The 13,800-nt window shown below is 37.8% G+C and overlaps 1 protein-coding gene across 1 annotated transcript in view; it reads right to left on the bottom strand.

The window, feature by feature from the left end:
• Nucleotides 1–6,179: 6,179 nt before the first annotated feature.
• Nucleotides 6,180–13,800, bottom strand: part of Cad88C (cadherin 88C) — a 63,547-nt gene continuing 55,926 nt past the window's right edge. The window contains exon 31 of the mRNA XM_071594395.1: nt 6,180–6,662. Coding sequence (XP_071450496.1) covers nt 6,521–6,662 — 142 coding nt within the window. The 3' untranslated portion in view covers nt 6,180–6,520. The remainder of the gene's footprint in view (nt 6,663–13,800) is intronic.

Raw genomic sequence — 13,800 nt, forward strand, 5'->3', positions numbered from 1 at the left:
GGAACAGGAGAGGTATGTTTCATTGACCACCTCAAACCTGTCAGACTGAAGGGATTGGCAAAGTTCCTACTCTTCCAAAGCATTCACCCTGTGTCCTTTCATTTCAGTGTGAAGAATGTCTGCTGTGAAGTTACTGGTGTGATTTTTATCTAAGAGGTGTTTGGCAAATTGGGATTTGTTGTCTTTCTTTGTGAAGCATGAATGGTGTTCTTTGATCCTGATATCTAATGTCCTGGGGATCGAGATGGTGCGGGGGCTTACGTACTGGCTTCCCACCCTGAGGGCGCAGGGTTCAAATCCCGGTGGTATTGAATATTTTTCAGAGGTATCTCGATCCCTACTTGAGGTTCTTTGTGGACGGCACTTTGAGTGAGTACGGCGTCTGTCGGATAGGACATTAAGCTGCGGACCCCTTGGCGCCTTTCGTAAAGAGTAGGCTAATGCCGACGCCGGGTTTCTCTCCACCCTTAATCCTTTCCTGTCCATCCCCTATGGCGCAAATGACCTTATCTGTCGGTCGCCTCCCCTAAAAACTACTACTATCTAATGTCCTCCCTGTCTGTCCAATGCAGATGGCGTTGCAGTCCAGTACATCTAAAGAATTTAACAGATTCAAAAAATTGCCTAATTGCCTTTCGGATCCAGTCTAAACACGAAAGATATTGTCAACATATTGGCACTCGTGAAATATTAAAACTTTATTGTGGAAGTGAAAAGTTTCTTTTTTACCCTCAAAATGAAGGAATTCCACAAAGTTAAAACTGAAACTGTTATGTTTATCGAGATTTGTTCTTGGTACTGTATTATTATTTGGCTCTACAAGAAGTTCTTATTTAAGATTCACCCAGGGAAGACCAAATCAGGGTCTTGTAAAAACAAATTATTCATTGAAACCTTTAATTTACATTATATGATGTTAATATGTAGAAATAAAAGCATGGCAAAAGTGGCTGCCTCTGCAGGATGATTTACTTCAATATCAAAATTTTATTTCCAAATTTAAGGTGATTCATCATTAATAAAACCCAGAGGACAACCCACTCATCATTTAAGGTACCTAGTTGTATCCTTTGCAAATAGAAAAAACAATGTGAAGTTAATAATAAATTGTTATTTTTCCCATTTGATGATTTGCCAGACAGCTGTATATACAGGATTATTCCACATAATAATAATAGCATAGATGATGTACAGTGATAGAAGTACCAGGTATCAAATAATACAGAGGTCGTCAGGTGTAATTTTAAATTATATGCATTCACATGTCAGTTTTCACTAACCAGGAGAGATAACTTCATGACCATCTCACACAGAATGACAGTTTTTGCTATAAAAATCTTATATGATTACAGTGGAATCTTGCTTAACTAGTGAATTTCCTTGTAATGAGTGAAAAGAGTAGAATTCCCAGAATTATTGCCCACCTGCTACTTCACTTTGTGTTTAGCTCTTATTCTGCTAGTGATCAAACTATTTTGCATACTTATGATCAGACATATTCTGGGATTTTTTGTGTAAATTTTAATGTCCCTGAAGAAAAGGCATAAGAAGATGGTTGTATGAGAACAAAAATAACTATACCTACTCGCTCAAGAACAGGGAAGTGATAAAGGAAATGGATGATTCAGAGGGAGTGATAAGAATATCTATGCAAGTTTAAGAAGCTGGCATTAAAGGATTTCACCCAAATTTGTTTTATCACTTATCTTTTAAAGTCAAAGTGCACCATTGGAATAAGACAAAGAAAGCCTAGTGCAGTAAAAAAGCATGAAAAAGGTCGATTACCATGGATTACTATTATAAGGTAATCTACCGTTTAAGGTAGGTTTTTGGATGGACACAACTACCAAATAAATATTTTGCGATTCCTAACAAAATACAATCCAGCAACCTAGCCTACATCAGGTCCCTCTTCATCTCTGAGTACTTGCTTCCTCTCTTCATCCTGTCCAACATCCCTATCCTGTTCCTTCCCTTTCCTCTTTTGCATAATATTCTACCCTCAATTACAGTCTTCAACATCCCACTGCCAGTCTATACGCCCTTCATTCACTTTTCCTGCCTCCATAGAATTTCTCCCAACAAACCCCTCTCTTCGCCAAGTACTTCCTCATTTCTTTTCTTCTGTGTCCATTTCACCTACTCCATTCTTCTCCACACCCACATTTCAAAAGCCTCCAGTCTACATCTATCCTCCTGCTTCAATGACCACGTTTCCGCGCCGTACATAGCTACGCTCAATATTAAAGTTTTTAAGTCTTTTCCTAATATCCCTACTTAACGTCCCTCTCATCAACTACCTCCTCCTTGTGATAGCCTCTATGCCCAGCGTAATTCTTCTCCTTACGTCCCTACTACTTTGACCGTGTTGGTCCAAAACATTTCCGAGATACGTCAACTGTTCTACCTGCTCTAGTTTTTGCCCTCCTATTTTATATTTAGCTTTGCCTTTTCTTTCTAGAAAATCGCAAAACCTTCATTTTATTAATATTAATTCTCATCCCATACCTTTTGCACTGAATTTCCATTCACTCAGCAATGCTTGCAACCCCTTGGCTGACTGACAAACTAAAGCTAAAGTCCTCTAACTGATCGTACATCCTATCGACCACTTCCTCCGTATGGTTGCTCAGTGGTATGTATACCTGAACAATAACCAAGCTCGTCGGTTCTGGTTTTATCTCTACTAGTGATATTCTATCTGTTGCCTGTTCTGTGTTGAATACAATTCTTCCTACCTCTTTATTTAATGTCATGGCTATCCCTCGTTGGCTCTTGTCCCTGCCGCTGTATGCTATTCTATAACTATCACTCCAGTAATCCCCGCTATCCTTCCATCTCACCTCACATAGACCTAAAATATTTATATTTCCCCTTTCCATCTCTCGCTTAATATTCTCTAATTTTCCTGTCCTCAACATTATCTTAACATTCCACGTTCCTATTCTAACTAGTTTGGTCTTCTTCTCCTTGGTATTCTGTCCTGCTCTTGTCGGTTTTCCCCTGCAAGGGTTTCGTGGGATGGTGACCACGGAAGCCTTGCCTCCCCTACTGCCAGGCACGACACATGGCTGATTGGGCTGAGCTCCGTAGTTGCCAGGACTCATATTCTCTGAAGTGTCCGTCATTATGTCTTGGAAATGGTAATTGAGGTGGTTTCCCATTGCCTTCCTCAATAGTGTTTTTAACATGACACCATCACTCAATGGCCGCCCCACTGGGGTCAGACGCCTTTGCAGCCGCCTCAATGAGGAACAGACGCTGCGTGGACTGCCTTTCGTCTGGCTCCTAACCTTCGACCTATCTGGCATGGGTGACCCTGCCAGGAGCAATTATTATTACTCCTGCCAGCACAGCTCTAGGGGTCATCGGAATGCACAAGCCCTTCCACCACATCAAGGTTGTAGTCCAAGGCAGGGTTACCATGGATGGTATGAAAAAATTAATATCCAAGATTTAATGATATACAATGCTTATATCTCAAATTGGTAATATCAGTCATTCTATTTTTGCAAATACTTCGATGGAACTATTTTAAAACTGATTCCCAAAAAGCTCTTTGAAACCAATAATCAGGAAATTAGTAAACTCAAACACCAGTGTAATTGGCCCTTATAAAATGAACTAGTGTGGTTGCATAACATGTAGAGCAATACAAATATGGAAGAGGACAAAGAGACATGAAATTACAGTCTCTAGTATAATGGTGGTATTGGTATGGCAAATTTTACCTAATGCCAAAAGATAAGTACAGGGATGGCTGTGATGTTATCAATGATGGATCAAGGCCAATGAATCCTTTGATATCCCACTCACTCCTGATAATGTAAGTTATTTTTTTATTCTCTTGATTCTATTGCTTCCATATTAAACATCTCTTTTAGTGATGCAAAATCAGTGCTAAAAGACTAAGGTCACCACCCCTCACATTAAGGTGGAAATGGGTCGCATCACAATAAATGTCGTATGAAAGCAAAACGACCAAAAATCATAAAGGTATATCCATGACCTGGGAAATGACATATTGAAGAAAATAATAATTTATATTAATGAAGCATCTCTTTGATTTTCAATCCCCTTTTCTAATTCAGCATTTTTCCAATGTTTTTAAAAATTCCAAAACTTGTGCCTGTTTTTGAAAGCTGTGATAATGATGAGTTATAAGAGAGGGATGGATCCAGTTTTCAACCATATCCATTATTCCCTTTTTCTGGTAAGGTATCTGAAGTAATGACAAATAATAAACTTTTTGACAATATTTTTTCCCTCAATGTTTCGGCTGAGGCCAAGTAAAAGAATCATTCAAGCAATCAACCACTAATAAAATGATCATTGGTATTTGCCAATAAAGGTAGGTTTTGGATGCACACATTATACAATAGTCTGGTTATGTAATCATGTTATGTACAATGATACATTTCCTTGCACCTCCTAACGAAATCCGGCCTGACATCCCTCATTGAAAGAACCCTTCCTCACCTGCTCACACCACCCTATATCGCAGTCATCGAAATCCCATTGTCAATAAAAATGCTCTCTGTATCAGTGTAAATGATTTTGTAATGTAATTTTATATATTCTAGGCTTCCCTTTCACGTTCTCTCATCATTTGAAAATTTTTTGGTAAGTTATATATACTTTTGACCACAAATGCAGGAAAGGAAAGCATTATTTTCTAGCAGGGTTACTATTTTGGTTATTATAATTGGTAATTACACAACAATACGTTTACTTGACTCTCCTGACAAAATATTACCTGACATGTGACACTAGAGGAAGTCCCTCTTCATCTCCATGTACGCACTTCCTTCCTCCATTCCATCCAACATCCCTATCCTATTCCTGCCCTTTCCTTGCTTGCCCAACATCATCCCCTCTATCACACTCTTCCACTCCCTCAAATTATCACCAATCGAAATGCTCTGCATCCACCTTTCATGTCTCCTTTGGATTTCTCCCAATAATCCCGTATCCACTCCAACCATACCCAAGTACTTCCTCATTTGCATTCATTTCTATCCTTTATATCTTTCTCCACACCCACATTATATAGTTATAAACCATAAACACAGTAATCAACCCGAAGGTTGGTTTGGTTGGTGAAGGTAGAGTTCACCCAGTACTAAGCCTGACAGTGTGCGAAATTCGCACATCAGGGTAGGGGGGCCAGTTCCTTTCCCTGTGCCGGTTATGGTTCCCCAAAAAGATCTGGTACCCAAAAAATCACATAACTCGGGTGGAGCTGCAAGTGCCCAGATTGCCTTGCCCAGGAATTGAACCCGGGCCCCTCTGGTTAGCAGTCCTACGCTCTACCCCCTGGACTACCGCGACGCACATTATATGGTTACTTTATCCTAAATGGGCACCCATAGATAATACTCAGTCAAAATCCACACAATTTAATGAGTGAGTGTACCCATTTTAAATAATGCAAGTGATTAAAAAAACATTTTTGAAAAAATCCTTGGGGTTCTAAAATTGCTTTCATTTGCTGGTTTGCGAGTCACTGTTGCTAATCAATGAATGTGAATGATCATTAATCTTAATCCGTGATGGTTAATGAAGTGTTTAAAACTAACTATGCTCATTGATAAAATATGGTATTGCAATTGGAAGTTAATGCAACATTGTCGCAACATGAATGTTGAGATGTACCATTGTGCACCTGACTATTTTCTGATAACCTCTTCTACTAGGGTAAAGACAATTCTGGTAAATCTTAGAGCTCTTCATAGAAAATTCCTCTGTTAGTGTGTCTAATTTATTCTGATTTATATGCCTGTTGGAGGTAAACTTAATGTACATCTGGAAAAAAGAGCAGTGATATGGGAATTGGGATAGGAGAGTGGAGAATTTCCCACTCAGTATGTTGGCTTGGCTCATGGAATATATGCTCTTTGTAATGTGCACATCATAGAATAGTTTTGAAAACTTTCAGATAGGAAAATATTGTTCGATGAACTATCACAATAATGAAAAATCATTTCTTTGATATTTAAATTAATTCATTTCAATTAATTAGTGGGCCTACTTGGTACATCAAAGGAAGAACACAATTTTCAATGTTTTTATTCAATATTAATGAAAATGTACAAAATGTTATTTTACTAGTTACATTTTTATATCCCTGTACAAAATGTGCCTACATAGGTACATGCATATATGTATACTCGAAAGAAGGAATAACTTGATGCAGGCACACAAATATTCCATGACTAATGGGGGTGTTCATATATGCATGTCCCTTTAAATAACTTAACTTATGTTCTACACATAATCATGGAACTTCAATTAATTGCATTACTTTAAGTTAATGTTGATGCACCATGTAAATGGAAGATCAGATATGATCTTAAAATTTTAACCACCCATACATTGCACTTCCCCAAAATGTTATCTTATAAAAAGTGTGGAATGTTCCATTCTTCACATGCCTATCATGCATGTCTTTGTTCAAATGAAAGATGCAATGACATGCATTTAAAGGCAGAGTTGAATAAATGAAAGGAATCTTCAAATGTTAGAGTTCTGTTGTTTCCAACTTTTTGGCTATCAATGGGTTGCTCACTTTATCCAAATGTTGATAGAGATTTTGGTGAAAAGCTCCAGAGCGATTTAAATCATTTTGTTCTTTAGTTGCCAAATCTGGAACAACATTTGACCTGAAATTTATTGAAAATGATTAAACATTCAGTAAAAATAAAGTAGCCACAATACACATTCTTAAATATGCATGCTTCCTGTAAATGGATAACCATACTATGCTTATATAATGGTGCACTCATCCATATCATGCATGTACCTCAAATGGGAAGAATGAACTAATGGAATAAGATGGATATTGACAGCTTTGTTGTGAGGGCATTTTCTCCCAAAATCTGAACCCAGCTTTCTCCTTAGAATTCATATAGCCATCTGAAAGTGTGATTTCCTCCCTATGCTGAAGCTGATTGCTGTTGGTCCATGTTCATACCCCTTCTCTCCTTACTAACTTGCAGCCATTAATACAGAATTGTATGATTACTAAACCAAGTTTGAATGCTCATATTATCATCTTTGTGGTAGAATCAGAATATCCAGAGAGTATTAAATAAGTTCCAAATGCTACCATCCAAACATGCACTCACTTCAAAAACTTCACTCTTAACCAAGAACAGTAAATAACTTTGAGGTTGATTTCTTAGATGAGAGATGACCTTGCTTGGTGACCACTCATTGACCCTAAACATTGGAAATACACTCATGATATTTGGTTTAGCTCAAAATAATACAGATTGGATTTGGCAGTTGTCCTAGGGCATTCCCAGATTTGACCTATGGGTTCCTTTAGTTAGACATCCAATCCTCTACAGGCTAGACTACCATCTAATTCAATTTAACTTATTTAGTGAATATCTTATAAACCAGGGCCACCTTAAAATTTGTATAAGTCATTTATAACTTGTTTATCCGGGAATATAATTTCGGAATATTAGCACTGCATATTTGTTTGGCATTCCGGTCCCTCTTCCCATTTGGTTCATCTTCCCACCAGTGGCATTGTACCCATCATCAAGTATAGCATATAACTTTGCCAGCAAAACTGTGAATAATAATGAAGTAACTACATTATATGTAGGAATGAGAGTGTAAGAAACAAATAATTGCACAAGCATGAGGTCGTGATACTGTAGTTGCAGCATTGTTGATTGCTTGATCAAGTATACATAGGGAAAATGGACATGCCAATCCATTCATGCGAATAGTAATCTCCATTTATTCATATTATGTAAGTGATCACAAGATATTTGCAAAATATGTGGTCAAAACCAACTCGGTGTCACTGATTTTTCATTTGTACAAGAAGCTGAACTATGAAATTTGCAAGAATAGACTTATGATATTGATTACCTGGTAAAGACTGAAAAAGTGGATAAAGAATTCATGCCTTGAGTTCTAGCCAGCTGGTACAACAGCCCTAGATCTGGAAGACCTGAGTTGAGAGAGAGAGGAGGTGATCAAATGGAAAATTGAATTCCGTTCTTAAAGGATGTAGGTTTGAGTTGTACGAGAAGGAATTTAGCATAATTCTTTGTTTGGGATTTTGATTCTTGTGTGAAACAGTAATGACCCGAGGGGACGGGAATAACTTGTCACTAGTTTTATATCACTTCCTAATGGTAAGATTTTATTTCATTGCATGTGTAATAAGAAAAATGTTGCTTCATTCAGAAGAATGTTTTTTTTTATTTTTAACACAAATCAGTTTTAGTTCTCTCTCATTAACAACTACCCCATATCTAAACAATCACCAATGATATATGAGGAAAAATTCAATAACAACCAAATATAAACACAAATATTAACGCAGAGGAATGAAATATACATTTCGGTTTTAGATTTTGTTTAGACTGCATTGATTATCTCCCGTAAATAACACTTAACATTTGTCTTGCTTCTTTCGAGGTCTGTGATTATATCAAGGATGTGACTCAATATCCTTTTTGGTAGGCTCGTTCTTCTATCAATCTATCTATCTGCATATATATATATATATATATATATATATATATATATATATATATATATATATATATATATATACACATATATATATATATATATATATATACATACACATATATATATATATATACATATATATATACATATATATATATATACATATACATATATATATATATATATACACATACATATATATATATATATTTATATACACAAAACTTGGACAGCAACAAACTATATAAGAACACATAAAAAGAACACTCACATGTCATTTCTTGATAATTTTGACGGAATTTAGCTCCGTCTTCATTGGAAGAAACAAAGTAGTCACTGCTGGAATATGAAAGGAGAGGGATGCGAGAGAAAGAGAAGGGGGCCAGGGGAAGGGGCAAACGGGAGGCGGAGGAGGAGTGAGAAGAATGGTTGGGGGAGAGGAGAGGCTAGAGGGGAGTGGAGATAGGGAGGGAGTGAGAGGGAGGAGGTGGAATTGAGACATAATCGGAAAAGAAAACAATTTGCTCACAACACCTATTGCAACATCCAAGACCTAGATTTCCACTTACTAAGTCCTAATCAAGGCCCTGCAAGTCAAAACAAAGGCCACGAACACCAAAGCTCATGCAGAAGCAAAAAGTATTCACCTTTCCCATATGAATCGCTTCCACAAAGTGACAATTCAGACCATTCTCATTAGTGAACGGCATTGAGACCTGTATGCTTATAGGCCATACAGAGCCAAATGAATGCCATTTCAAGAGTTTTTAATTCTATAGGGTTATTGGATGGGGGAAGGGATGCTAAAACGGAAACATTGTAGTACTGGTGGAAGGGGGTTTTATGATGGGAAGCATGTTTAGGGATGGAGAGACCCGCCGACGGGGAGGAGGGATTGCACGAGGCACAGTGATTGTTAATCCTGAGGTTCAGGGGTGTTGAACATTGGCCTATGTAAAAGGCCATGCGGAGTTTACTGGTCAGAAGATAAACAACATTCTTGCATGTGCAGGAGGAGTGGGAGAAGGGCGGGAGAGAGTTAAAAGTTGGGATGGAGTGGGGTGGAGTGATGAAAATAGGGCAGGGTTTACATCTTCCTCGATGACATGGAGTGGGTATGACTCTGGGGGTGTGAGGGGATTTTGATAGCGGGTTGGTGGATTTGAGAATATCTGCTAGGCTGGCGGTCCGTTTGAAGGTGATTGAAGGGCATTTGGGAAGAAGGTTAGAGGAAGTGTTGTTATTTTTGAGGATGGGGTACAGGTCTTTGAGGATGAATTTGAGGGACTGAATGCCAGGGAAGTAGGTAGTACAGATTGAGAGAGGGTGGGATTCTATGGTTGAGGCAGGCTTTGGGGTTTAGGAATGTTTGAGTATTTTTTTACGGAGGAGAGAATCTCGGTATCTTAATTGGAGGAGGGAGTAGAGAAGGTTGTTGAGGTATTTGTTAAGGGATTTGGGATGGTTGCAAATACGGTGACTACAGATATATAGGGAGTAAGGGAGGGAGCGCTTGGTATGAGAGTGGTGGCAACTGCTGTTGTGCTGCTGCATATTGTTGCTTATTAGTTGGTTTAGTGTGGAAAGGTCAGGAATTTGCTATTGCTGAGGGAAACATTGAAATCAAGGAAGGTGATCAGAGAGGATGAAATGGTCCAGGTGAAGGGCAGAGATGAGGAATTATTGAGTTGGGAGATGAAGGAATTGAGGAAATCTATACTATATGGCCAGAGTAGAAAGATGTCATCAATGTATCGGAGCCACGGGAGGGGTTGCAGAGGACAATTGGAAAGGAAATTCTCTTCCAGGACACCGAGATAGAGTTTTTCGTATGAAGGGCTGAATGTACTTCCCATGGCACAGCCCTTTATTTGGAGGTAATAGTTATTGTTGAAAGAAAAGGAGTTATGGGTGAGAATGAAATAAGAGAGATCAATGAGAAATTCGGTGCTGGGGATGTGAGGGGTAGGGCATTTAAAGAGTAAGTGGCGTAGGGAAGAAAGGCCTTCTTGGTGAGGAATGGATGTGTATAAGGAGGTGACATCGATTTTAGCCATAGTAATTTGGGTGTCAGGAGGGAGGGAAGTTGAGTGGAGCAATCTGAGGAAGTGGTAGGTATCTTTTATAAAGGAGGGTAGGGAGTGAACTATAGGTTGGAGGCAGTAGTCCTTAAAAATGGACATTTTTTTCAGTTGGAGAGCTACGAGAGGAGACTATAGGGTGGCCTGGGTTGTTGGGTTTTTTTTTCATCAAAATATCAAGAAATAATGTGTGAGTGTTCTTTTTATGCGTTCTTATATTGTTTGTAGCTGCCCAAGTTTTTTATTCAACACTTCCATGTTCCTACGACGAAATCATCTGCATATATATATATATATATGTATATGTATGTGTATATATATGTATATGTGTATATATATATATATGTTTATGTATATATATGTGTGTGTATATATATATATATATATATATATATACACATATACATATATATATATATATATATATATATATATATATATATATATATATATATATATATACACATATATAAAACGCTTGGGTGCGTCACATTTCATATGTTCTCAGGAACATATGAAATGTGAGGCACCCAAGTATTCCTTCAAACTTAGACATGAGAGATAGATTGCATATGATTCCTCTTTAGTGACAACAACTAGATCAGAGAGCATTAGACTGATTTGTATTTCCAGCTGCATGTCTCCTCTCTCCTCCCAGGCCTCAATCAGAATCTCTATATTCTTCAAACAATTTAATTCTCTCCATTTGAACATTAAACTATGTTATCTGAATAGTAGCTCAATGAGGGTAATATTCTCCCATTAGTTAGGTCCTTTTTGAAAGTGTGAGTGAGTTTTTTCCTGAGTGCTTGTGAGTGTGTCAGCTCTGTGGTTGTTAATTAATACAGAAAAAAGGCATCATGGCCCTTCTATAATATTTAGCCTGTAATGATAATGACAGAAGAAACATGCAACAATTCAGGCATTTGAGTTCTAAATGCATACATGCTCATAATTTATATATGCATGCCTCATCAGATATGTGGACACAGATTAATAATGTGAACTTCACATCCCAATACTACACTTATAATCTTATTTGCAGTGAAGGAAAGTTTGATAATTGGAGTGACTGTAAATCTAGAGAAATTGCATAGAAGGTGTACCTCGAATCACCGTCAGAGAAGTTGCTGAGGACCTAAATACATCAGTTGGCTCATGCCATTCGATTTTTATCAATGATTTGGGCATGATGCGGGTCGCCGCGAAATTCGTACCAAAATCGCTAATGAAGTATTGTACTCTGTCCGCTACGACCCAAATTTGCTCCAGAGGGTCATAACTGGTGACAAATCAAGGGTTTATGGTTATTGCGTGGGAACTAAAGCTCAGTCATCCCAATGGAAGCTGCAGCACGAGCCAAGACCAAAAAAAGCACGTCAAGTTTGATCGAATGTGAAAGTTTTGCATACAGTTTTCTTCGATTGCAGGGTTGTGGTGTATCATCAGTTCTTGCCACAGGGTAGAACGGTAGCTAAGGAATATATTTCCTGCAAGTTATGGGCAATTAGTGGAAGAACAAATATTGGTTTTTGCACCATGACAACGCCCCTGCTCACACACCGTTACTTGTGCCGGAATATTTGGCCAAAAACAACACACTAATGATGCCGCAGCCACCGTATTCCCCAGATCTGGCCCCCAGTGACTTTTTCTTGTTCCAGAAACTGAAGCGGCCCATGAAAGGACGACGCTACGCTACGATTGACGAGAGGAAAACTGCATCGGAGGAGGAGCTGAACAAGATCACAAAAAATGATTTTTTTAAGTGCTTCAAGAATATTTTGAAAAAACATTGGCATAAGTGGATAACATCTAATGGGGATTACTTTGAAGGAGACAGAATAGATATTCATGAATAAACAAATAATTTTTGAAAAAATACAAAATTCCTGATAATTTTTGAACAAACCTTGTATATGCCATATTTTAGATTATTTGCAGTTCAGTGCCACACAAATTGAATTAAATGAGCAAAGTCGGTATAGAGTTTACCATTTCAGAAAAAAAAGTTTGATGTTGCTCTCCTTGTTTGGGGAGAAATGCAAAAACATGGCTGCTACTGAATCATTGAAATCTGGATTGGCAGGGATTTCTCGAGAAATTTTCATGTGCGTGGAAAATTGAAGGATAACATACGAGAGAGGTTTTAAATGATACAATAAAGATTATGGTTTCAAAGAATTGATGATAACAAGAATATTTTGTAAGAAAATGCTGCTCAAATAAGTGAGAGTCTAAGTGAAATGAGGACACAATGGGGGTCAGTAAAAGAGTGGGGGCTGCCCTTGGGATTGAAATAATGGAGAATAGGATGAGTGCAACTGCATAGGAAAGAAACTTCATAAGGGAGTGGGCCATGAGGGGTCATAGTCAAATTCATAGAAAGTAGCACTAAGGTAGAAATTGTCAGTAAGAGGGGAGTGACCATTGCTACTTGGCACTTAGGCAGGGTGACTGACACTTAGATCTAAATCATTAAACCCTGAGTCCAGGAAGAAGGACTCTTTGCAGCCACATGTAAGATGACAAAGGAAAACGGCTACAAAATACCTCTGGATGCAACAATTTTAATGGGAATGATCCTGTAATGGCACTTAAATTTAAGGATGATCTCCAGTAAGTGTAAGCATTCATTGACCTGGTTATATTATGTGTGCCAAGATTATTTTTTAAGGAGCAATTCCTTTTTGTATATTGACTGCTTTTAGTGGAATTGCTCCTTAACTGCTGGGCCTGTCGACTAATGCGAATTAGATATTGTTATTATTGTGGCATCTGTAGCCATATCAGTCCTATTTCTTGTATGAGTATTAGCTCTTTTAGTTGAGAATTTGCTCTTTTAGTTGAGAATTTGCTTTACAGAAAACATTTATTTCAGTGGTTGGGACTGCCAGACCCAGTATAAATAAGCATTTTGCATTTGTAAATTTTGTTTCCTGTAGTCTGTATTATCTCCAATTACATGAATTTGTGGAATGATATTTGATTTGAAAAAAACAAGTAATATAGAAGGTTGTGGTGTGCAGAGGAAATGGACAATCCAAAAATTAGTCTTTCGGCTACCTCTCTTAATTCCTAAAAAGAGGACATTAAAATTGCTCAAATTCATATGAAAGATCAAATTCAGGAGTTGAGGCGAGGAGAAGAAGAAGCAATGTTCCAACCTACTTTGTGATTACCAAAATATATTCTTACATAAAATATATCCAGGGGA

Source organism: Hetaerina americana, unplaced genomic scaffold, assembly GCF_022747635.1.
Source record: "Hetaerina americana unplaced genomic scaffold, ioHetAmer1.1.p SCAF_60, whole genome shotgun sequence".
Taxonomy (NCBI): domain Eukaryota; kingdom Metazoa; phylum Arthropoda; class Insecta; order Odonata; family Calopterygidae; genus Hetaerina; species Hetaerina americana.